The following is a 24,313-nucleotide window of genomic DNA, read 5'->3' as shown; positions in this document are numbered from 1 at the left end:
ACGTCCCTATTTTCAGGGGAGAAACGTTGAAGGGGATGGAATAGGACGTCCCTCTTTTCAGGGGAGAAACGTTGGAGGGCATTGCATCCCCTGCCTCTGAGCCTGTGCAAAGAGCGCTTCCTCGCGCGGCGGCGGCGGCGCCTCTTCCCATCCCGGCCGGCAGGTGTCGCTGCTCCGCCTCTCGCTTGACTCCGCCCCCTGGTGGCCCCGCCCCCCGCCCCGCCCTCGAGGAGGAGGAGGAAGATGGCGGCGCTTGGCCCCCTCGGCGGAGGAAGCGGCAGCGGCGGAGCGCAGGTAGCCGGAGGGGAGGGGAGGGGAGGGGAGGTGTCCCCTTGGGGGCCAGGAGGGGCCCTTGTGGGGGGGGGCGAGGGCAGGGAGACCCCTCCCCACCGGAGGGGAGGGGGCAGCAGCTGGGGGGCGCCCCCCACCCCAAATTGCGGGGGGGGGGGCTGAGCCAGGCAGGGAGACCCTCCCCCCACCCCAAATTGGAAGATCGCCTCATTTCCCCCCCCCACCCCCACCCCGCAATGATATGCATTGGAGGGTTTGCTGGGAGGGAGGAGGGGCGCCCCCTCCCCCACCTCTCCCCCTCCCCCCACCAGAGGGGCTGAAAGGGCTGAGCCCCCCTCCCCCCCCCAATGGGTCCATCTCCTCCATCCCAGGGGCCTGGGGAGGGAGGGGGGCTTCGAATCATTCTCCCTTCCTCCCCCCACCCCCCACCAGAGGGGCTGATGGGCTGAGCCCCCCCCCACCCAATGGATCCCCCTCCCACATCCTAAGTACCTGGGGAGGGAGGGGAGCTTCAAACCTTCCCCCCTTAATCCCACCCCCCCAACCAGAGGGGCTGAAAGGGCTGGGCCCCCCATCTCTTCCCCACCCCACCCACTGGGTCCCCCTTAATCCCACCCCCCCAACCAGAGGGGCTGAAAGGGCTGGGCCCCCCCTCTCTTCCCCACCCCACCCACTGGGTCCCCCTTAATCCCACCCCCCCAACCAGAGGGGCTGAAAGGGCTGGGCCCCCCCTCTCTTCCCCACCCCACCCACTGGGTCCCCCTTAATCCCACCCCCCCAACCAGAGGGGCTGAAAGGGCTGGGCCCCCCTCTCTCCCCCAGCCCACCCACTGGGTCCCCCTCCCACATCCCAAATGCCTGGGGAGGGAGGGGGTTCAAAAAATTCCCCCTTCCTTCCCTTCCCCACAAGAGGGGTTGAGCCCCCCTCCCAACAGGTCCCTCTCCCACATCTTCAAACCATTCCCCCTTCCTCCCACCCCCCTACCAGAGGGGTCTGAGCCCCCCACCGTCTCTCCCCCACCCCACCCAATGGGTCCCCAGGCAACAGCCCCCCCTCCTGCACCCCAAGTGCCTGGGGAGGGAGGGAGAGGGGGCTTTAGACCTTTCTCCCCTCCCCTCTGACTGCCCCTCCCTCTCTCTCACCCCCCCACCACCACTGGGCCTGGGGAAGGGGCCCCTCCTTCCATGTCTTGGGGTGGGGGGGGGGAAGGGGAAGGCCCCCAGGGTCCAGCAGGCAGCTCCAAAGCCGCCCCCCAACTCCATCTTGCAGCCCCCCACCCTCAGGGGTGACTCAGGCCAGTCTCCCTTGGAGGGCTGTCCTGGGGGGGGGAGTGGGGGGGTGAAGGTGGGCCCAAAACCCTCCCGGCTCTGGGGGGGGGGGTCACCCTCAGCCAGGCCAGGGCTCGGCGGCCCGGATTTGCCTGTCCGTCCATCTGGCGGCATGGGGTGGGGGGGTCATCCGCCAGATGGGCTCCATCTGCCGCCGGGGGGTGGGGTGGGGGTGTATGGGCAGGGTCTCCCCCCAGCAGAAGACCCCCCCCAAGAAGCTCCTGGGCCTGGAACCAGCTGTTTGTGTGTGTAAGAGAGAAGGATGGAGGCAGGACCCCCCCTTAGGCCTTTCTTAGGAAGATGCTGAACACCTCCCCCCCAAATAATAATAATTGCACCCCCCAAAAAATAATAATTGGACCCCCTCTTGAGAAATAAGGGCTGGAGAGGAGTCAGACCTTTGGCTGGGGGGAGACCTCAAGCCATGCACCTGGCCCTGTGCCCCCCCCAGCCAATAATAATAATAATAATAATAATAATAATAATAATAATTAATACCCCACTCATCTGACTGATTTGCCCTACAGCGGTTGAACCAGCCAGAAGCAGGAGAGGGTGGGGCATTTGCACACCTCAAAGACCCCCCCCCCTCCTGAATCCTGGGAATTGTAGTTCTGGGAAGGGGAGAACTATAGTTCCCAGTATTCTCTGAGGGTGGGGTATTTTAAAAGCTAAGAGTGCTGTGTTGTTGGGGGTCGGACTCAATGGGCATGGGGGGGTCCCGGTTCCACGGCACGTCCCCACGCGACGCCAGGCCCGCTGGCGCAGAGAACCAGAGCGCCTCTGAGCGGGTGCAGAGGCCCACCTCTCCCCGGGCAACAGTGGGGCTTGAGTCTCCTGGACCCCCGTGGGGAAGGGGGTCCTATTCCCCAGGTACCCGCAGGGGCATGAGGGTCGAAGGGGGCTCCGAGAAGGCGCCAAGGAGCCCTTGGGGGACTCAGTGCCGCCCGCACAGGCCGGTAGCAACTCTCAGGAGCATTTTTGCCTGGAGATGCTGTTGAGGACGGAGCCAGTAGCCTTCTACAGGCCAAGCAGGTGTCCTTTCCTTAAAAATAAACCAGGATTCTAGTCCTCAAGATTCTGCATTCAGTAGAAGCCCCCTTATTTCCCGGCGCCACCCGGCGACGCTGTCGCAGGATTGAACCCAGAGCCTTCTGCAGGCCAAGCAGGGCCCTGTCCCCATGCTGCCTGCCCCGCCTGTCGGATGTGTTGTGTCACCAGCGGGGCGGGTTATTGCACAATCTCTCGTGTCACGGCTCCCCAAAGGGCCGGGTGCGAGTGCCGGGTTCACGAAGGCCAGAGGAGCTTCCTCAGCCTCTCTGCGCTGAGCCCAGAACCTGCTTGCTGGTCTTGGGGTTCTGGGTTCGAGTGCCGCCTCAGCTCCCTGCGTCGAAGGGGGTTGGACTAGGTGACTCGTGGGGTCCCTCGCGGCGCTGTGGTCCTTTGACTCCCCTGTTATGTGACTCGAAGGGATCCGTCTCTCTTGCAATCTGTAGCGGGGAACTGGAGCGGATCGCTGTTGGCCGAGCGTCGGAATGGGTGCCGGGATCTCCCTCGAGGGATTGTGGACCCGAGTGCGAAAGCACCCACCCAACCTCCCCCGTAGCTTCTAGTGAAGTCCTTAATTTTCAGTGTTTTTGTACACTTCTACATTTGTCAGAAGCCACTCCGAATTGCTGTGGCGCCCAGCCAGATCGGCAGGGTACAACTATTACAGTATTATTATTATTATTATTATTATTATTATTATTATTATTATTCCAGCGTTCTGGAGTGTGGCAGGTCTGTTTGGCTAGAGAGTAAAGCTTTGGGCATGTTCAGGGAGTAGAGAGAAACTGGCGACTTTCCTCGCCACAATTGCATGCCTTTCCTTCGCCCAGGCTACTGGTTTGGGCCACTTTTGAACGAACCGGCAGAACCTGCATATTGCATGCTTTTATTTCCGGTATTTTGATGTTCCAAGCGCTCGCTGGAAGCCGATCTGGGCCGCTGCGGCGACCCGGGGGCCTGACTCTGCAGAAGGCAAGCTCCCTGCTGGCCTCCTGGCGGGCGCTGCAGCCGGGAGGGAGCTCTTTTGCCTCCCGGGAGTGGGGGTGCCTGCGGTCCAGACCCGCCGGGCGCCGAGAGCCGCTGGCCAGGCCTCTCCCTCCTTGGACGCCGACCCAAATCTCGAGAGCCCCGTCTGCCGGGGGCTGATTTGTATTCTTGCAGAGCGGCCGGCCTGCTGTCGAGCAGAGAGAAAAGGCCGCCTTGCAGTTGGCAGGGGGAAAGCCTGGGTGCCCAGATGGTGCTCAGGAGCGCATGGCGTTAAGACGAGGGATGTGGGGATGATGCGGGGAAGGGGTGGGGCGAGGCAAGGAGGGCACGGTGCTCTGCGTGCGTGTGGGGAGGGGGGTCTGTGCCTGCCCCCCTCGTGCTGGCAAAGTCCTGGCGCCGCCGAGCGAAAGGTGGGCAAGGCAGGAGCTGCCCAACTTGTGTGCCCAAAAACACAGCTTTTGGTCCTTTTTGCAAAGGGACGTTTGAAAGGTGGGCAGGCAGGAGCTGCCCAACTTGCGTGCCCAAAAACACAGCTTTTGGTGCTTTGCGCAAAGGGGCGTTTGCCCCTCTTTCCCATTTTAAGCTGCACACCTGGTCCTTGAAGGGCACAATTGGGGTGAGGGAGGCTGCCGGGCAGGCGGCGTTTACCCCGAGGGAGTTGCGTGCCCTCGAATGCTCTCCCCGCCACAAGATTGCAAAGGATCCGGTTGTGCAATTCGGCTGCGGGGAGAGGCAGCCCAGGCTGTGGAAGGAAGTTCCTGGCTGCGTCAGTGGAGCTTGCCCAACTTCTCCAGCCAGCCTTCTGCTGTTTCATAAAACCGTACAGTCGGAAGGGGCCTCTCCAAAGGTCATTCAGCCCAACCCGCCGGCAAGGCAGGAATCTAGGCCACAGCACCCAACAGCTGGTCTTCAGAATCGTTTCTGCTTTGTCTTTGAAATATAAAGCGGCATAGAAATGAAATAATACTAAGAATCTGTGCCGGATTTTACGTATAATAAGCTAAACAAGCTCTAGCTTAGGGCCCCACTTTCTTGAGGGCCCCCCAAAAATTTAACCCTGGATGTACATTTCCAAAATATAAGATAAAAAACAAATAAAGTAAAACCTACATGCAGCAACAGTGTTTTGTGTTGTGTAGGCTCCTATGATTTAAGTCACGGGCCCCGCCTGCTCCCTCAAATATCCCTGGTTTGCCCCTTTCTATATATAGGGTGCCGACATTCTGCATGGACTGGTTGCAGGGCAACATGTGCGAATGGCTTGAGATACCTATTCGGTCCATCAATGACCATCTAGCAGGCATGGCCAAACTCGGCCCTCCAGATGTTTTGGGACTACAACTCCCACCATCCCTAGCTAACAGGACCGGTGGTCAGGGATGATGGGAATTGTGGTCCCAAAACATCTGGAGGGCCAAGTTTGGCCATGCCTGCCATATAAGCATATATTAAACACACAAAAACCAGCGGCAATTTGTTGTGGACAAAGGACAGCTGGAGATAGAAAGGGCCCTGTTACCTTCAGGAGCCGAGGGCCGCATTGAACTGAAATCCGGCCCTGCTAAGAATGATAAACCTCCCTGGGCTGGGGGGAGAAGGAAGAATGACTCCTGGTCTTTCCGTTGTGGCGATCGCAACCCAGATTTCAGAGTTAGACCCCAAGGATCGCCTCGTTCCCCCCCCCCTTGCAACGCAGGTGTATGCAACCTGTTTCACCATGTTTTTAATATTGGGAGCCAACCAGAGTGGCTGCGGCAACCCAGTCTGCTGGGCGGCGTGCAAATAATAATAATTACCATTATTATTATTATTATTATTATTATTGCCGTGCTCTATTGGCAGTTAGCTTATCTATCCGAATTTCTGTTCCCATTGTTGTTGTTTAGTCGTTTAGTGGTGTCCGCCTCTTGGTGACCCCCTGGACCAGAGCATGCCAGGCCCTCCTGTCTTCCACTGCCTCCCGCAGTTTGGTCAAACTCATTTTCGTAGCTTCGAGAACACTGTCCCACCATCTCGTCCTCTGTCGTCCCCTTCTCCTTGCGCCCTCCATCTTTCCCAACATCAGGGTCTTTCCTAGGGAGTCTTCTCTTCTCATGAGGTGGCCAAAGTCTTGGAGCCTCAGCTTCAGGATCTGTCCTTCCAGTGAGCACTCTGGGCTGATTTCCTTCAGGATGGAGAGGTTGGATCTTCTTGCAGTCCATGGGACTCTCAAGAGTCTCTGTTCCCATTAGATACACCCTTTTGCTTCCGATATACAGTCATACCTCGGGTTACATACGCATTTTTTTTGGGTTACGGACCGGCGAAACCCAGAAGTACCGGAACGGGTTATTTCCAGGTTTCAGCGGTCGCACATGCGCAGAAGCACGCAATCTCGCTTTGCGCATTTGCAGAAGCGCCGAATCGCAACCCACACATGCGCAGATGCACCGCTGCAGGTTGCGAACGTGGAGCATGTTCACAACCCGAGCGCCCACTGTAGTCTGAGCTCCTTCCTTGCTTGGAATTTGGACGTTTCCAGCATGAAATCCTTTTGCTTCCCGGGGTCTCTTATTTTGGGGTGGCTGCTTTTTTTTCGGGGGGGGGAGCTTCGGTTCTCCCTTCCCTTTGGAAGCCAAGCTTTGCCAGGAACTGGGGGCCGACCCGCCTTGGTTCCGCAGGCGGCGGTTGTTCCGAAATGGAGCGTGCAGCGTTTGGGTAGGGCCGGACTGACCTTCGGCGTCGTGGAGGGCAGGGAGGGGCTATTGTTCGAGCCGCCTGTCCTTGAGGCCAAGGAACCGGGGAACAGGCTCCTTCTGTTGACAATAGTCCAGGGAGGGCGGCAGAAAGACGAGCGGGGAGCTCAGCGTTCTTTGCTCTGAGGACCTGGGATTCCACGTCCATAAAAACAGGAAAAACGCAGCCAGGCAAAATAGTCAAAATCAATAAATGCATTGCAGAGGCCACGTCCGAAAGAGGGGGGCAGGGAGAACAAGCCTAATAATTTCGCCATTTGCACCCCGCCCGTCTGGGCTGGGATGCCGGAATCCCTGCTTTCCGCCTACAGTGGCAGGGAGTTCCCCAGGCACACCCGTCCCTAGGAAGGGCGGGCAGGACCTCGGAAGCGTGGGGGCGAGTTTCCTGCCCCCGGTCCGGAGAGATCCGACGGACTCACCTTTGCTCCAAAAAGTTGTGTGTCGGATGGAGCCGTTGGGGGTTTTAATTCCGAATTATATGGGGGGGTTGAAAACATCCTTTCTCTGCTTCGGGGCTTGCCTGCCCTTTGTGGCCCCGATCTCCCTTCCCACAAACCCATCCCTCCGCTTTCAGACGAGCGTGGAGGGAGGGTCCTTTCTTGGGGGTCTCAATAGGGACTGGATCCGCTGAAAGGGGGGCTCTCTGTATCTGAATACGTGTTTCACCTTGCTTTTCTCCCCACCCCTTTTTCCCCCTCTCCTGTCTAGCTCTCCGCCGGGACCCCCCTCTACGAGACGTATTACAAGCAGGCAAGTGCCGGGCGCTCCCTTCGCCCCCTTCCCCTGGAAACCCCCGGGGAGGAGGCAAGAATTGGGGTCGCCAGCACGGGCTGGCAGCAGCAGCTCTCCCGGGTCTCAGGCAGGCAGCTTCTCCCAGCCCTGCCTGGGGATACCACCAGTGGGATTCGAACCATGGACTTTTGGCTAAAAATAATGACCCCAACCTCCCTGACTTTCCGGATTTTCCTTCCCACCCCACGGTTGCGTGGGGAGAACCTCGCCCAAACAGGCAGGGCTGGTGGGACCCCTGGCGTCTTGGGGCCCCCAATCGGGCCCCATCAGAAAGACCCGGGGCAGGACGTCGAGTGGAGGAGCTCACTTGGCACCCCAACAGCCCCCCCAAAATCCTGAGGGGTTGCAGTTGGCTTGCGGGGGGCGCTGTCCCTATTTAGGAATGTTTTAAATGATGTTTTATCGTGTCTTTTAATATTCTGTTGGGAGCCAACCAGATGGGCGGGGTGTAAATAAATCAATTATTATTATTATTTATTACATCTCAGCTCAGGTGTGGCTGTTTGCTTTTCACAGGTGGACCCAGCCTGCACAGGCCGGATCGGGGCCGGCGAGGCTGCCCTCTTCCTCAAGAAGTCGGGACTGGCCGATGTCATTCTGGGGAAGGTAAGTTCATCTGAGCCCGGGATTTCGGGGAGAAGGAGTTTGGGGGGCGGCGCCCCAGCCTCCTCCTTCCCCCTTTTAGTCGCAGGGGCCACAAAGCCATTCCCCGCTCCGGAAAATGCCGCGGGAACAATCGGCCCACGAGCCCATTTCACAGAACCGTAGAATTGCTGGAAGGGACCCTGGGGGTCATCCAGTCCAACCCCAACGCGGGGATCGAACCGGCAGTTTTGGCGTTCTCGCCAAGTCTCTAGAATTCAAGGCTCCACCCGTGCATCTGAGAAAAGCAGTAGTGCCGGATCAGAGAGCTGTCCGTGTAGAAAGATGGAGCCGTTATAAAGAGAATTAGTGGGGATTTTCGCTAGTGCTGTATTGTATTATATATGCAAATGGATTGTCTCTGTAGTCAGAGATCAGACTGGGACAAACCTTGTTATGTTGAGCTCGTATTTTGCACAATTTGTATATGGTGCCTGTTTGATAACATGCCTAATAAAGGACCTTGATTGAATAGCACTCGATTGGGGTGTGGTTTTTATTTTCCTTCTCTTTGGTGTGTGTTTTTTTTTAGATCTGGGATCTGGCCGACCCGGAGGGCAAAGGCTTCTTGGACAAACAGGTACGTGGCAATGCCCAGCCGAGGAGTTTAAAGATTCCTACAGCTGTTTAGGGACAGCGGGTGGCGCTGTGGGTTAAACCACAGAGCCTAGGACTTGCTGATCAGAAGGTCGGCGGTTCAAATCCCTGCGATGACGGGCTGAGCTCCCGTTGCTCGGTCCCTGCTCCTGCCAACCTAGCAGTTCGAAAGCACGTCAAAGTGCAAGTAGATCAATAGGTACCGCTCCGGCGGGAAGGTAAACGGTGTTTCCGTGCGCTGCTCTGGTTCGCCAGAAGCGGCTTAGTCCTGCTGGACACATGACCCGGAAGCTGTACGCCGGCTCCCTCGGCCAATAAAGCGAGATGAGCGCCGCAACCCCAGAGTCAGCCATGACTGGACCTAATGGTCAGGGGTCCCTTTACCTTTAGGCTTGGAAGAGGGACCCCAGACTCATCTAGCCAGTGCAAGGACCCGGATACGTAGGCTATAATGCCGTTGGTTTAATTAAATACATTATTTACTCTGTTGCATTTGAACCAGGGCTTCTTCGTGGCGCTGCGGCTGGTGGCCTGCGCGCAGAACGGGCACGACGTCGCCCTCACCAACCTCACCCTGGCGCTGCCTCCACCAAAATTCGTAAGTGCGCCGTGCGATTTACCTGTTTGCTTTCCAAGACCTTCCTCCGGGGGGGGGGGGGGAGGCAACCCCTTTCTGCTGGAGCTCCGGCTTCCGAATATTCGGATTTGGGGTGCCGGAACGGGCCGGCGGAGACGTTTTGCGGAGGGGGTCTTGACGGTGCGCTCCGTTTCTCCTTCATTCCAGCCCGACAGCACCAGCCCCCTGCTGATCTCCTCCTCCTCGGACGCTCACTGGGCCGTCAGGGTGAGTCTCCCATTAGGGCATGGGGAGAGAAACTAAGGCCTGGGGGCTGGATCTGGCCCAATCGCCTTCTCAATCCGGCCTGCGAAGGGTCCGGGAATCAGTGTGTTTTTACATGAGTAGAATGTGCCCTTTTATTTAAAATGCATCTCTGGGTTATTTGTGGGGCATAGGAATTTGTTCATTTGTTTCCAAAATATAGTCTGGCCCCCCACAAGGTCTGAGGGACAGTGGACCGGCCCCCTGCTGAAAAAGTTTACTGACCCCTGCATTTGGAGGGTCTCCCCCTTGGGCGAAAGGGGGTCCTCTTCCTCCTCCTCCCCCTCCTCCCAGGGTGGGGCTGCCAAAAAGGCCTCGCCTTTTCCCTGGACTCAGAGCTCCCTTTACACTTCCAGATGGAGGAAAAGGCCAAGTTTGACGGCATCTTTGAGAGCCTCCTGCCCGTCAACGGCTTGCTCTCGGGGGACAAAGTGAAGCCGGTCCTCATGAACTCCAAGCTGCCTCTCGATATCCTGGGAAGGGTGAGCGGACCTCTCTTCCTTCCTTCCTTCCCTTCCTTCCCTTCCTTTCCTTCCTTTCCTTCTTTCCTTCTCTCTCTCTCTTTCCTTCCTTCCTTCCTTCCTTCTTTCTTTCCTTCCTTCCTTCCTTCGCCACCTAATTTCTTCCTTCCTTCCTTCCTTTGCCACCTAATTCCTTCCTTCCTTCCTTCCTTCCTTCCCTTTCCTTCCTTCCTTCCTTCCTTCCTTCCTTCACCTAATTTTTCTCTTCCTTCCTTCCTTCCCCTAATTTTTCTCTTTCTTTCTTCCTTCCTTCCTTCCTTCATTCATTCATTCTCTCTCTCTCTCTCTTTCTTTCTTTCTCCCTCCGTCCCTTTCTTTCTTTCTTTCTTTCTTTTTTCTTTTTCTTTTTCTTTCTCTTTTTCTCTCTCTTTCTCTTTCTCTCTTTTTTCTCTCTCTTTCTTTTCTCTCTCTCTCTCTCTCTCTCTCTCTCTCGTATCCTCCCCAGTTTTTAATTTCCTGCTCCAAACAGCGGAATTTGCCCCATCACAGGAGCATAATTAAGATTACAGTGGTACCTCGGTTTACGAACTTAATCCGTTCCAGAAGTCCGTTCTTAAACCGAAACTGTTCTTAAACCGAGGCACGCTTTCCCTAAGGAGGCCTCCCACCGCCAGTGCCCTTCCACCGTTCGGCTTCCGTTTGTAGACGGAGGCAAAGTTTGCAAGCTGGGACACTACTTCCGGTTTTGCAGAGTTCGTAAACCAAATAGTTCGTTAACAGGGCTGTTCGTAAACCGAGGTACCACTGTACTGCAAGGTTTTCTACGTAGGGCCGTAGTTTTTAATGTTTAAAGCTGTATTGTGTTTTTAATATTCGGTAGGGCAGGGTATAAATAATAAATTATTATTATTTAAAAAACAACAATATGGGGTAGTTTTTTGGGGGGCGTCCTGATATCTTTCTGCTCTGTTTTCTTCTCTCCCTCCTTCCCTCTGCCTCCTAATGGCTGCGAAGGTCTGGGATCTCAGCGACATCGACAAGGACGGCCACCTCGACCGAGACGAGTTTGCCGTGGTAGGTTTATCCAGCGCTTGGTTGCCCGGTCCGTGCTCTCTCCGATGGAACCTCCAGCTGCAGGCGCAGTCTATCAATTGCCGGGTTCTCGTTTGCCCACGGTGGAGGGGAAGGTGCCAAACTTTCCCAGTTCCCCCCCCCCATCTTGGCACAGCCTCTCTGCCCCCCACCCTCCCCTTGTTGCCCCCCTCGCCGCAGACATCTTTCCCCTCTCTGGGCCCTTTCAGGATTTAACCTCCTTCCGTCGGGCCTGTAAGACAGAGCTATTCCGCCCGGCCTTTAATTTGAATTCTGCCTGATCTTTTATTTCCCTTCCCTCCCCTTCTATGAAGATCACCCGCTCTGAGACCCCACAGCTAATTCTCCCCTGGCCTCCTCGCTGGCCCAAGTAGGACCAATTCAGCCAGCTAGCCCTGGCGATTATCTGATTGATTTTTGAATTTTATTGTTATTCGTCTTTTTATACCGTATTTTAGGCTGCTTTTATAATTAAGTGTTTTAAATTTGTTGTTGTTGTTGTTTCCCCCCCAAAATTTTTTATTAGTTTTCCAAATTTATAACAAACAAATAGAAAGAAAGAAAGGCAAAAAGCAAACATTTATCCTGATTGTAGTAGTAGTTCCACTGTTTTAACATTGTCAGATGACTTCCTCAAATCCCCCTGGCTGAGTTTCCAGATAAATCATTATAACAGTTTTCCAAAACTATTTCCACATAAAATTTGCTTCGTCAATTAACATCTTTCTTTCTTTTCGCTTTTAACTTTAACATAGTATTATACACATCACATTTTCAAATCCTAGGCCTATTTGGTACTTGCAAGTAACTCTGTTTATATTATCTTAACATATTTAGCTAAATAGGCTTTGAATTTCTTCCACTCCTCCCTCTGCTCATGGACTCTTCTGGCCAGGTTGGCTAGCTCCCAAAAATCCATCATCTTCATCTGCCTAAAATGTTTTAAATTTGTTGTTAGCTGCCCTGAGCCCGGTTTTTGAACCGGGAAGGGCAGGGTATAAATAAAAAATTATTATTATTATTTCAGGCGATGCACCTGGTCTACCGTGCGCTGGAGAAGGAGCCCGTTCCGCCCGCCTTGCCCCCACCCCTGGTGCCCCCCTCCAAGCGGAAGAAGGCACCCTCCCTCCCCGGGGCCGTGCCCGTCCTGCCGGCCAGCCCCCCGCCCAAAGACAGCCTGCGCTCCACCCCTTCGCACGGCAGCGTCACCAGCCTCAACAGCACCGGCAGCCTCTCGCCCAAGCACAGCCTCAAACAGGCACAGCAGGTAGGAATTGGGGCCTCCCCGCACCCCGGGGGGGCAGATCTGGTCCTCGAAGCTGGAGGGGGGGGCGGTGAACTTCGGTGCGGTTGGACTGCGGAACTCACTTCCATTTGAAGCGGCGGCGGCAGCTTCCCCGCTGAATAATTTCGTGAGATTTGTGCGCTGCTAGAGGGACGCGGGTGGCGCTGTGGGTAAAACCTCAGTGCCTAGGACTTGCCGATCGCATGGTCGGTGGTTCGAATCCCCGCGGCGGGGTGAGCTCCTGTCTTTCGGTCCCAGCTCCTGCCCAACTAGCAGTTTGTAAGCACCCCTAAGTGCAAGTAGATAAATAGGAACCGCTTTATAGCGGGAAGGTAAACAGCGTTTCCGTGTGCTGCGCTGGTGCTGGCTTGCCAGAGCAGCTTTGTCACGCTGGCCACGTGACCCGGAAGTGTCTCCGGACAGCGCTGGCCCCCGGCCTCTAGAGTGAGATGGGCGCACAACCCTAGAGTCGGACACGACTGGCCCGTACAGGCAGGGGTACCTTTACCTTTACCTTTACTAGATTGCAAAAACTGCCCCCACCCCGGAATAAGAGATCAAGAAGAACATAGGTTTTAAGAAGATTGGAAAACCTTTATTGAATACAGTGGTACCTTGGTTCTGAAACTGAATCAATTCCTAAACCAAGGCGCTCTGCTCTTTCCCATAGAAAGTCATGCAAGACGGATTAATCCGTTCCAGATGTTTAACAACAACCCCTAAAACAACCATTGAACATGGATTTTACTCTCCAACGAGACCATTGATCCATAAAATGAAAGCAATAATCGATGCGCTGTACTATAAAATAAATAAGACAGCATTGTAGATAATAAAAATGAAAATTATTTTTTCTTACCTGCACTGATGACGGTCATTGTTTGGATGGGGGGCTTTTATCCATGTCTGCAGTCACACAATCAATCAATCAATCAATCAATCAGTAGCTGAACTGACCCAGCCGCTGCGTCAGGGTTCTGTCGATTCCCCGACAGAGCCTCCACAGGCAGGGCCAGTCTACCTTAGAATGGCGGGCAACCAGAACCCGTTTCTCTCTGGTTTAGCTCTCAGGAGGCCAGACCCGGTTGGCTCTCAGGAGGCCAGACCCGGATGAGCCCCCCCAAGCGGTTTTCTAGGGCGCCTGGGGGTCCCACGCCAAAGTCTGATTTTCTCGTTCCAGCCGCCCGCGTCCTGGGTGGTCCCCCTGACCGACAAGCTCCGCTACGACGAGATCTTCTTGAAGACAGACCTGGACTTAGATGGCTTCGTCAGCGGCTTGGAGGTCAAGGACATATTCATGCACTCGGGCCTGTCGCAGAACATCCTGGCGCACATCTGGTAATAATATTAATAATAATAATTTATTGACTCCCAGCCCATCTGGCTGTTTCCCCAGCCACTCAACAGAATATTAAAAAAGTCAAACATTAAAAGCGTCCCTAAACAGGGCTGCCTTCAGATGTCAGACAGTTGTTTATTTCCTTGACATCTGACGGGAGCGCGTAAGGATCCTTCGCCCTCTTTCTCCTGAGTGGCCAGGCTTTGACCTGGGGTCCTTGCTTCAGCCCCCAGAAGCATGTTCTGCCTCCATGAGGACCAGAAACTTGCGTTATCAAGCTCAGCTGCTTCGCAGGCAGAAATCTCCTACCTGCGGGCTCGATTGGTGAGCTTCTGGGCCACTTCCAACCCTGGAAATCTACGGTTCTGCGGAAATATCCCTGTAGTCTGAAGCCATACAGAGCTGGGTTGATGAAGGCAGCTTCCTACGGGGATAATAATAATAATAATAATAATAATAATAATAATAATAATAATAATTTATTTATACCCCGCCCATCTGGCTGGGTTTCCCCAGCCACTCTGTGTGGCTCCCAACAGAATATTTAAAAAGCCACAAAACACCAAACATTAAAAGCTTCCCTAAACAGGGCTGCCTTCAGATGTCTTCTAAAAGTCAGATAGTTGTTTATCTCCTTGACATCTGGTGGGAGGGCGCCACCACCGAGAAGGCCCTCTGCCTGCTTCCCTGTAACCTCGCTTCTCGCAGGGAGGGAACTGCCAGAAGGCCCTTGGGAGAGGGACCCTGGTGTCCGGGGTGGAGACGCTCCTTCAGGTCTACTTGGGCCATTTACGGCTTTCAAGGTCAGCACCAACACTTTGAATTGTGCCCGGAAATGTTCTGGGAGCCAATGAAGATCTTTCAGGACGGGTGTTATGTGGTCTCCACTCCCAGTCCCCGCATTCTGGATTAGTTGCACTTTCTGGGTCACCTTCCAAGGCAGCCCCACAGAGAGCGCATTGCAGTAGTCCAAGCAGGAGACAACCAGAGCATGGACCGCTCTGGCCAGACAGTCTGCGGGCAGGGAGTGTCTCATCCTGTGCACCAGATGGAGCTGCCCTGGACACATTCCTATTCACACACCCCTTTTTTGGAGACCCATGAGGACTAGTATCTTAGCAGCAGGCTAAGGGTAGTTGCACACATAATAAAACAGAAAGTCTGAAGCCATACTGAGCTGGGTTGATGGAGGAGCTTCCTACGAGTCTCCTTGGAGGGGAACAAAGAGGTGTGGGATAAACATAATAATAAAGGATGATTGACGGCTCCTCGCTTCCAGGGCCTTGGCGGACACGAGGCAGATGGGGAAACTGAACAAGGACCAGTTTGCCCTGGCCATGCACCTCATCCAGCAGAAAGTGAGCAAGGGCATCGACCCCCCGCAGGTCCTGCTGCCGGACATGATCCCCCCGTCGGAGAGGACCGCACCTGCCCAGGTGAGCTCCTCCAGGATGGCCGCTCTCCGGATAAACAAAACCACAGTCCCCTCCCGCGTTCCTGGCCCTAGCAGGTCTCCGACAGAGCGGGACGGGGCTCCCTTCTTAACCCCCTCCTCTCCGTCCCGACGGCCCCCCCATCCCGCCCCCCGAGAAGCCTTCTTGCCCGGTCCTCCCCACCCCGGCACTAACTCTTTCCCCCCTCCACTGCCCCCCCCTTGCTGCCCTCTCCAGACCGTCCCCGGCTACTTGGCTTCCGTGGGAACCGAGGTCTCGACGCTGGCGGAAATGCGTCGTGTGAGTAGGACCGCGGGGATCCCCGGAACGTGGCGCTCCCACCTCCTATTTTCCTTTTTTGCCTGCTCCGAGAACCACGAAGGACCCTGTGGATGTGGGGCTGGCGAAAACCTCTGAATCTCTCCTTATCCATCTATCTATTGATCTATCTATATCTATCTATCATCTATCTTTCTATCTATCATGTCTGTCTGTCATCTATCAATCTATCTCTATCATCAGTGTTTCTATATCTATCTATCTATCTATCTATCATCTATCTGTCTGTCTATCATCTATCATCTGTCTTTCTATCATCTATCTATCCCTTATGTCTGTGTGTCTGTCTGTCATCTATCTATCTTTATCATCTCTCTATATCTATCTATCATAGCTATTTGTCTATTATCCATCATCTATCTCTATCATATATCTATCTATCTATCATATCTGTCTGTCTGTCTATCATCTATCTATCTATCTATCTATCTATCTATCTATCTATCTATCATCTATCTATTTATCTATCTATCTATCATCCATCATTTATCATATATCTATCTATCATCCATCTATCATCTGTCTATCTGCTTTCTCTCTCTCTCTCTCTGTTCTTCTTGCTCTCTTATTCTCTACCCGGCTACCTCAACCTCGGCCCTCCAGATGTTTTTGGCCCACAACTCCCATGATCCCTAGCTAGCAGGACCAGTGGTCGGGGATGATGGGAACTGTAGTCTCAAAACATCTGGAGGGCTGAGGTTCTATACGTTAAGTCTGCAAGCTGCGCATATTCCGCCGGCTTAAGCCAGGCTTCCACAACCTTGGCCCTCCGGATGTTTTGAGACTACAGTTCCCATCATCCCTGACCACTGGACCTGCTAGCAAGGGATCATGGGAGTTGTAGGCCAAAAACATCTGGAGGGCTGAGGTTGAGGAAGCCTGGCTTAAGTTGCCCTTATGCATTATGCTTTTTAATTTCTGCGTCGACACTGTGTTTGCACCCCGGACGGTTTGCATGCTCCTTGCCCCCCTTGCCCCCCTTTTCTGGTTGTATTTATTTGGGGGGTCTGTGCGCTCCCCAATTTTCCCGTCTGGCCGGGCTGTAGCCTGACTTGTTTGGGCTCCTTAACAGGACAGCTCCAGTTCCGTCGGCTCCGGAGGCGAATTCACCGGCATGAAGGAATTGGACGACATTGGCCAGGAGATCGCCCAGTTGCAGAGGTGGGTGGCGTTTGGGGCGCTGGGGGGTCCTGGGAGGGGTTCAACCGGCATGAGAACCCCCCAAAAAGTGCTTCCGACCAGGGTGGATTTAATTTAAGTCCACCCCCCCCCCAAATCAGAGAATTTGACTCACACAACCTTTCTCCTTTTTTTTTGCAGAGAGAAGTATTCCCTCGAGCAAGAGATCCGAGAGAGGGAAGGAGCGATTCGGCAGAAGACCAACGAAGTACAGGTAAATGGTTCCCCCCCCCCCGCACCCAGCGATATTGCGCTCTCAGAGTAGGCCTGTTGGGGGACCCCGAGGGTCATCCAGCCCAACCCGCTGCAACGCGGGAAAATCCTTTGCCCAACGTGGGACTCGAACCCAAGACCCCAAGATCAAAGAGTTTCAGGCTCTACATTCCAAGCTTATCCCAGCCGTCAAACCCCAAGAGAGTGGGGCCCTAAGCTATAGCCTGTTTAGCTTATACGTAAATCTGGCACTGGCACAAATAGATAGATAGATAGATAGATAGATAGATAGATAGATAGATAGCTGGATAGATGACAGATAGATAGATAGATAGATAGATAGATAGATAGATAGATAGCTGGATAGAGATAGATAGATAGATAGATAGATAGATAGATAGATAGATAGATAGATGATAGATAAATCACTATCATCAATCTTTATTACGGTCCAGAAACCCAACAAATCATTACACAGCAATACACAATTCATACAGCCTACCTCCAGGTTAAACAAGCATTTTGTTCAGAATATAGGGATCATTTGTTCTTGCAACCACCGATAAGATAAATAGTTATAGATAGATATCTATCCCTAGATAGATAGATAGATAGATAGATAATATTTTGGAAATGTACATGCAGTGGTTTTTTCCCTTTAAATTTTCTGCAGGTTCCCAAGAGAGTGGAGCCCTAAACTATAGCCTGTTTAGCTTATACGTAAATCTGGCACTGGCACAAATAAATAGATAGATAGATAGATAGATAGATAGATAGATAGATAGATGGCTGGATAGATGAGAGAGAGAGAGAGATATGGATGGATAGATGATAGATAAATAGATGGATAGATAGATAGCTGGATAGATAGATTAGATAGATAGATAGAATGCTGGATATATGATAGATAGATAGATAGATAGGTAGGTAGGTAGGTAGCTGGATAGATAGATAATATTTTGGAAATGTACATCCAGTGGTTTTTTCCCTTTAAATTATTTTTGGGCCCCCCAGAGAGTGGGGCCCTAAGCTAGAGCCTGTTTAGCTTCTACATAAATCCAGCACTGCCCGCCCCCCTAAGCCGCCTTCTCCTTCCTCCTCCCGCCTCCGCAGGAGCTTCAGAACGACCTGGACCGGGAGACCAGCAGCCTGCAGGAGCTGGAGGCGCAGAAGCAGGAGGCTCAGGGCCGCCTGGACGAGATGGAGCAGCAGAAGGCCAAGCTCAAGGACATGCTGAGCGACGTCCGGCAGAAGTGCCAGGAGGAGACCCACGTGGTGAGCTGGGGGGGCGGGGGGCGGGAATTGCCCACGCTCCTTGTGCCGTGGGAAACCAGCGGTACTCCCTGCCACAGGATTCCCCCCCCCATTTCCCTTCTGTTTCTAAGAGTTGGTTTCCGCCCCGCCCCCCCATGGTTTTGTTTTCCCAACTCCATTTCTGTTTTATTTATTGAAGTTGTATAACCCGTCTTGTTTATGATTTATCACTTCAGTCAGTAAAGCAGATAAATTATAAACAGATAAATTATAAATTCAATCAACAAAGTAGATAAACTATAAACAGATAAATTATAAATTCAATCAATAAAGTAGATAAATTATAAACAGATAATTTATTCATTTATTAATACATACATACATACCATGCTCCATACAGAGATTTTACCGGTCAGGGTGTGTGTGCATTTGCCTTGCGGAACAGCTACCTATCCATAATTTTGTGGGGAGCCTTGCGTCATCTGTTAACACATATTAATTCTCTCTCCCCCCCTCCCCATGTTTATTAAATTTTCTGTTTTACATTTTGGAATGTTCATTCGCACGACCTTAAAATGCCAACGGCTTCTTTTCACTGGTTCATTTTGCAAAACACAAATCCCTGCGTATCTTATGTAAGCTTAATAATAATAATAATAGTAATAATAATAATAATATTTATTTATACCCTGCCTGTCTGCCTGGGTTTCCCTAGCCACTCTGGGCGGCTTCCAACAAGAGATTAAAAATACCTTAAAACATCAGTCATTAAAATCTCCCCTAAACAGGGCTGCCTTCAGATGTCTTCTAAAAGTCAGAGAGTTGCTTCTTTCCTTGACATCTGACGGGAGGGCGGGCGCCACCACCGAGGAGGCCCTGCAACACGTGTAAATTCTCCGCCCTCCTCCTCCTCCTCTCGCGAACCGGGTCGCCCCTCCCCTCAAGACTGCCTTTGCCCTTCCAGATCTCGTCGCTGAAGATGCAGATCCAGTCTCAGGAGTCGGACCTGAGATCCCAGGAGGACGACATCAGCCGGGCAAAGTCCGAGCTCAGCCGGCTGCAGCAGGAGGAGTCTCAGCTGGAGCAGAGCATTCAGGCCGGAAAAGTCCAGCTGGAAACCATAATCAAGTCTCTGAAGTCCACTCAGGAGGAAATCAACCAGGTGGGGACCCCAAATGGGAACAGCCTTCGGGGGACACCCCCTCTCCCCCCCAGGGCCAAGACCTTGCTCCCAAATTTCCACAGGTGTTTCCTTGAATGGCGGCTGAGCCTGGGATGGGGGGCAGAGACATGGCTCTCTGTGCGCATGAGTCTTTCCTATGTTATATATTTTTAAAAACTGCGCCTTTTCCCTTACGGGGTATCCAAGAGCCCATCTAGAGTCCATAAATGGGTATGGGGTATTCCGGAGCCCATATAAAGTCCTTAAGTGGGTTCCCCGTCGGTAGGAGGAAACGACGGAGGCCAAGCAGACAGCACGAAAGGAAAGAGGGACGAGGAGGGAAGAGGAAACCAAGCAAGCTCAGGCTCTGACTCTTCAGTTTGTCGTTTCTGCAATCTCCAGATGTAATATTTGGTTATGCAATGTGAGAGACGTGAGGCTGGACCAAGCGGATTTTTCCGACGAGTTACTTAGGAAATAGAGGACATCTTTGCATGCTCTTGTTATAAGAAAAAAAGTCACCTTTTCTCTTATGGTGTATCTGAGCGTGTCTAGAGTCCTTAAGTGGGTTCCCTATCGGTAGGAGGAAATAGCAGAGGCCAAGCAGACGACACAAAAGGGAATTCAAACCGCTTTATACGTTACACACCTATGCTTACAGACCACCCTATTTTTCCGTGCATAAGACTATACCCCCCCCCCAATTTTTTCAAGTTTATCATTGATTTTTCTCCGCCCTGTCGCCCCGCAGGCAAGGAGCAAACTGTCCCGCTTGCAGGAGAGCCAGCAGGAAGCCCACCGGGGCATCGACCAGTACAACGAAGCCCTGAACGGGGTGCTGGGCGGCAGCATGACCAACCTGGCGGATCTGAACGAGGGGAACCCCCAGAAGGAGCGGGGCGGCAGGTTCGGGACCCTGGTGAGGCGCCGGGCCGATTCCTCGTGGGAGCAGGCTTTGCTCAACAATGACAATAATTTTATTATTTGTATCTCAACCACCCAGCCACTCTGGGCAGCTTCCAGCACATATAAAAAGCTTAACACCAAGCGTTGAAAACTTCCCTATACAAGGCTGCCTTCGGATGTCTTCTTAAAAGTCAGATTTTTTTTTATCTCCTTGACATATTGTGGGAGGGAGTTCCACAGGGCAGGGGCCACCACCGAGAATGCCCTCTGCCTGGCTCCCTGTGGCTTCACTTCCCGCCCCGAGGGAACTGCCAGAAGGCCCTTGGGAGATGGACCCCGGCGTCCGGGCTGGACGATGGGGTGGGGCATTCAAGATCGGCACCGACGCTTTAAATTGTGCCTGGGAACATACACTGGGAGCCAAGGTAGGCCTTTCAAGGGAAGTTTTTAATGTTTGGTGTTTTATCGTGTTTTTAATATTCTGTTGGGAGCTGCCCAGAGCAGCTAGGGAAACCCAGCCAGATGGGCAGGGAATAGATAATAAATTATTATTTATATAGATTACTATTTTAAGGCTGAAGCAGGGAGGGTGTCCCTGGAACCGAGAATATTATAATCCTCACCATTATTATTAAGTCTTCTCTCCTGCCCTTCACCACGACTTCCGTAGTGATTTAGAAACACGAAGCCAGTTAAGCAAATTAGCTGCCACAGCTGCCTTGCAGGGGTTGGGCTACAGGACCTCAAGAGGGCCCTCCTGGCTCGGCACACCTGCAATTCCGTGATTCTTTGGGGGTTTCTCAGCAGGGGGATCCTTTAGCCAGGGGTCCCTTCCAACTCTGACGACTCAGACGTGAACCTGGTGGGGTCTTTGGGGGTCTGTTTTGTGTCTGACGCCCTTCTCTCTCCCCCCTCGCCTTGGCAGGATGACCCGTTCAAAAACAAGGCCCTCCTGTTCAGCGGCCACACGCAGGAGCTTCCCGCGGACCCTTTCCAGGCGGAAGACCCCTTTAGGACGGACCCCTTCAAGGGCGCGGACCCCTTCAGAGGCAGTGAGTGGCGACGGGGGGCAGCGGGCCCTGAACCGTCTCCCGGCACGAGCCTGGCCTGGTTCCTCCTCTTAACCTCTCCCCTCTCTCTCTTCCTCCCTCGCCCAGGTGACCCCTTTCAGAACGACCCCTTTGCGGAGCAAGCCCCTGTGGTTGCGGCGGCGGTGGCAGCAGGTGAGATAATAATCATAATAATTTATCATCTATACCCCACCCATCTGGCTGGGTCTCCCCAGCCACTCTGGGCGGCTTCCAACAAAAGATTAAAAATACATTAAGATATCAGTCATTAAAAACTTCCATCTGCCTTCAGATATCTTCTAAAAGTCAGAGAGTTGTTTAGTTCCTTGACATCTGGTGGGAGGGCGCCACCACCGAGAAGGCCCCCTCTCTTGAAAGTCGTTTAGGCTTGCGGCCGTCTCTGCCTCCCATGGCAACAGGTTCCGCTAATTAACGAATAACCCTTGGGGCATGATTTAATGGAAGCTGCCCTTCAACATTCAGGCCGGCTCCTGGTCTTTAAGGAGTGTGTTGTGTGCTGTAATTATCTCATTCACCAAATGTCATTATCATTTAATGCGGGTGGCGCTGTGAGCCAAACCACTGGGCCTCTTGGGCTTGCCGATCGGAAGGTCAGCGGTTCGAATCCCCGCAATGACGGGGTGAGCTCCCGTTGCTCGGTCCCTGCTCCTGCCCACCTAGCAGTTCGAAAGCACGTCAAAGTGCAAGTAGATAAAGAGGTACTGCTCCGGCGGGAAGGTAAACGGCGTTTCCGTGCGCTGCTCTGGTTTCCGCCATGCGCCAGAAGCGGTTTAGTCCTGCCGGCCACATGACCCGGAAAAGCTGTCTGTGGACCAACGCCGGCTCCCTCGGCCTGAAAGCGAGATGACCGCCACAACCCCAGAGTCGCCTTGGGCTGGACTGAACCGTCCAGGGGTCCTTATAATTTAACCCGCTTAGCGAAATCGATGCTGATACGTGTGCCGGTCTTCGAATCGCTGCTCCGGCGTCGCCTTTGCTTCCCCTGCTTGCGCATGAACCCCAAATTTAGTCTTTTACCCCGGAATCCCAAAAGGCCTCTGCAGCGGTGTGGGGACGGGTGTCAGTCTCTCGCCTCCCGGAAAGGCCATCTGCTTCCCTCCCTTCCTCTTCAGTCTCTGGTGAACGATTCGCTCTCTCCCCGCAGATCCCTTCGGCGGAGATCCATTTAAGGAAAGCGATCCCTTCCGTGCTGCAGCAGCGCCCGACGATTTCTTCAAGAAGCCCGAGAAGAGCGATCCCTTCACGGCCGACCCCTTCTCCAAAAATCCCACGCTGCCCTCCAAGGTGAGGACGCTTCCAGGAGGGGGGGGGGCTTTTCCCTTGACGTTTCGTTCGGGGGGGGGGTCCCTCGGTTCCATTCAGGGCCGCAGGATCCTAAGCCCAGCTGCTTGGAAAAACCCTCGTTCTCCTGCCCCTTTAGGCAAACTTATTTGAAAATAGCGACCCCTTCCAGTCTCCGAGTGTCGTCGCCACCGCTCTGAAAGGGCCAGGTAAGCCCACGGCGGGGGGCTCATCGGGTGTCCGTCCACCCCCCCTGTCCCCACCCTCCAAAAATTCAAACTCTGGTCCGATGCTTCGGTTAAGCTGCCCGGCGTTAATTTCTTGCAGAAGAAACACCGGTGGGGTGTGAATTCTGGAAGGGGGGAGCCCTGTGCAGGAGGGTGGTTGTTTGGTTCAGGGGTTGGGGGGGGACGGCTTGCAAGTTACTGGGGGGGGGGAGAACAAGGGCTGCCTACCAGAGGGTCCCAATAGGGACCCCCTCCAGCCTGCGTTTTTAGAACCAGCAAAGTCTAGGAACGGGAATCCTGGCTGGGGCCACTGATCACCACCCCTTTTGATTTCAGATCCTTTTGGGACACTAGATCCCTTCGGGAGCAGCAGTTTCAACAGCGGCGGGGGCGGCAGCGAAGGCTTCGCCGATTTCAGCCGGATGTCGAAGGTAAACCCTCCTTCCTCGCCAGATTTGTGGCGGCCACTTAGCCCCCCCTGACTTACAAATCCCCAAATTCCCTCCTCTTGAGTTCCCTCCGCAGGGGCAGAATCCCACCCCCCAGGCAAATCTTGCCCAGCCTGTGACCTGCTTTCTGTCGGGTCCTGTAACCCTGGGGTTTTTTTAGGGGGTGGGGTGAAAATAAAACACTACAAAACTACTCGCAAAAGGAAAAGAAGGTGAGCCGTCATGTTTCCCCTCCTATCTCTGGTTCTGCAAATATAGTCGTACCTCTGAAGCCGAGCAGAAAGCCCGTCCGACTTCCGAAAACGTTCGCGAACTGAGGCGCGGCTTCCGATTGGCCGGGGCAAGCTCCTGCAGCCAATTGGAAGCCGCGTCAGGCGTTCAGGTTCTGAAAAATGTTCGCAAACCAGAACACTCACTTCTGGGTTTGCAGCGTTCGGGAGCTGAAATGTGTGAGTACTAAGGCGTTTGACAATCAAGGTGCAATTGTACTGGAAACTTCCCCCCCCCCCAGACTTTGTGGAGGGCCAGACTATATTTTAAAAATAAAAATAAAAATGAATGAATTCCTTAGCCCCAGAAGAGATGCATTTTAAATAAAAGCACACATTCTACTCATGTAAAAACACACTGATTCCCAGAATGTCCACGGGCCAGATTGAGAAGGCAATTGGGCCAGATCCGGCCCCCGGGCCTTACGTTTGCCTACCCATGATCTAGCAGAAGAGAATCTGCAGTCTTAGCGGCTGAAACGCTTTTCTGCCACAGGGTGGCGTGAGAGAACCTTCCCCGCAGCCCCCTTCCATTTAAATTAAGAACATTAAACCCCTGCTTTTCATTCAGAAATCCAGCCAAAAATAAACACACAGTGGTCCCTTGCTTCTCAGACTTAATCCGTTCCGGAAGTCTGTTCCAAAACCAAAGCGTTCCAAAACCAAGGTGCTCTTTCCCGTAGAAAGTCATGTGAAACGGATCAATCTGTTCCAGACTACCAGTAGCTGAACTGGGTTCCACGCAGTCACAAAAACAAATGAACCGAAAAAGCCTCAAAATGCAAAAGTATAAAATAAATAGCAAAAATAAAAGCGCCAGACTTTGACTTCCGAAATGTTCGGAAACCAAGGCCCGGCTTCTGATTGGTGCAGGCGCCCCGGAAACAATAGCCGACAGCTGCGTGGGACGTTCGGCTTCCGAGAAACGTCCAAAAACTGGAACATTAATTTTGGGTGTTTGGCGATCGGTTATTATGGAAGAAACAAATGGCCCAAGATCTGTTCTTTGTTTGCATTTCGTGAAATTCAT

General features: G+C 53.3%; 1 protein-coding gene across 5 annotated transcripts in view; it reads left to right on the top strand.

The window, feature by feature from the left end:
• The first annotated feature begins 206 nt into the window (after window positions 1-206).
• EPS15L1 (epidermal growth factor receptor pathway substrate 15 like 1) overlaps window positions 207-24,313 on the top strand; it is a 36,231-nt gene continuing 12,124 nt past the window's right edge. For 4 of the 5 annotated variants that reach the window (XM_081846079.1, XM_081846077.1, XM_081846080.1 and 1 more), the window contains exons 1-22: window positions 207-294; window positions 7,101-7,142; window positions 7,701-7,790; window positions 8,359-8,406; window positions 8,926-9,021; window positions 9,208-9,267; window positions 9,660-9,785; window positions 10,779-10,838; window positions 11,884-12,123; window positions 13,322-13,479; window positions 14,760-14,916; window positions 15,151-15,213; window positions 16,325-16,413; window positions 16,573-16,645; window positions 17,758-17,919; window positions 18,863-19,060; window positions 19,812-19,979; window positions 20,892-21,018; window positions 21,124-21,189; window positions 22,202-22,341; window positions 22,478-22,547; window positions 22,902-22,996. In XM_081846079.1, the coding sequence (XP_081702205.1) occupies window positions 244-294; window positions 7,101-7,142; window positions 7,701-7,790; window positions 8,359-8,406; window positions 8,926-9,021; window positions 9,208-9,267; window positions 9,660-9,785; window positions 10,779-10,838; window positions 11,884-12,123; window positions 13,322-13,479; window positions 14,760-14,916; window positions 15,151-15,213; window positions 16,325-16,413; window positions 16,573-16,645; window positions 17,758-17,919; window positions 18,863-19,060; window positions 19,812-19,979; window positions 20,892-21,018; window positions 21,124-21,189; window positions 22,202-22,341; window positions 22,478-22,547; window positions 22,902-22,996 (2,379 nt within the window). In that variant the 5' untranslated portion in view covers window positions 207-243. The remainder of the gene's footprint in view (window positions 295-7,100; window positions 7,143-7,700; window positions 7,791-8,358; window positions 8,407-8,925; window positions 9,022-9,207; window positions 9,268-9,659; window positions 9,786-10,778; window positions 10,839-11,883; window positions 12,124-13,321; window positions 13,480-14,759; window positions 14,917-15,150; window positions 15,214-16,324; window positions 16,414-16,572; window positions 16,646-17,757; window positions 17,920-18,862; window positions 19,061-19,811; window positions 19,980-20,891; window positions 21,019-21,123; window positions 21,190-22,201; window positions 22,342-22,477; window positions 22,548-22,901; window positions 22,997-24,313) is intronic. The other variant, XM_081846078.1, reaches the window with a different exon arrangement.

The sequence above is a fragment of the Podarcis erhardii genome (assembly GCF_964252035.2).
Source record: "Podarcis erhardii genome assembly, chromosome: 18".
NCBI classification, from domain to species: domain Eukaryota; kingdom Metazoa; phylum Chordata; class Lepidosauria; order Squamata; family Lacertidae; genus Podarcis; species Podarcis erhardii.
The sequence above is the reverse complement of the archived record's forward strand: the minus strand, read 5'-3'. Positions and strand labels throughout refer to the sequence as shown.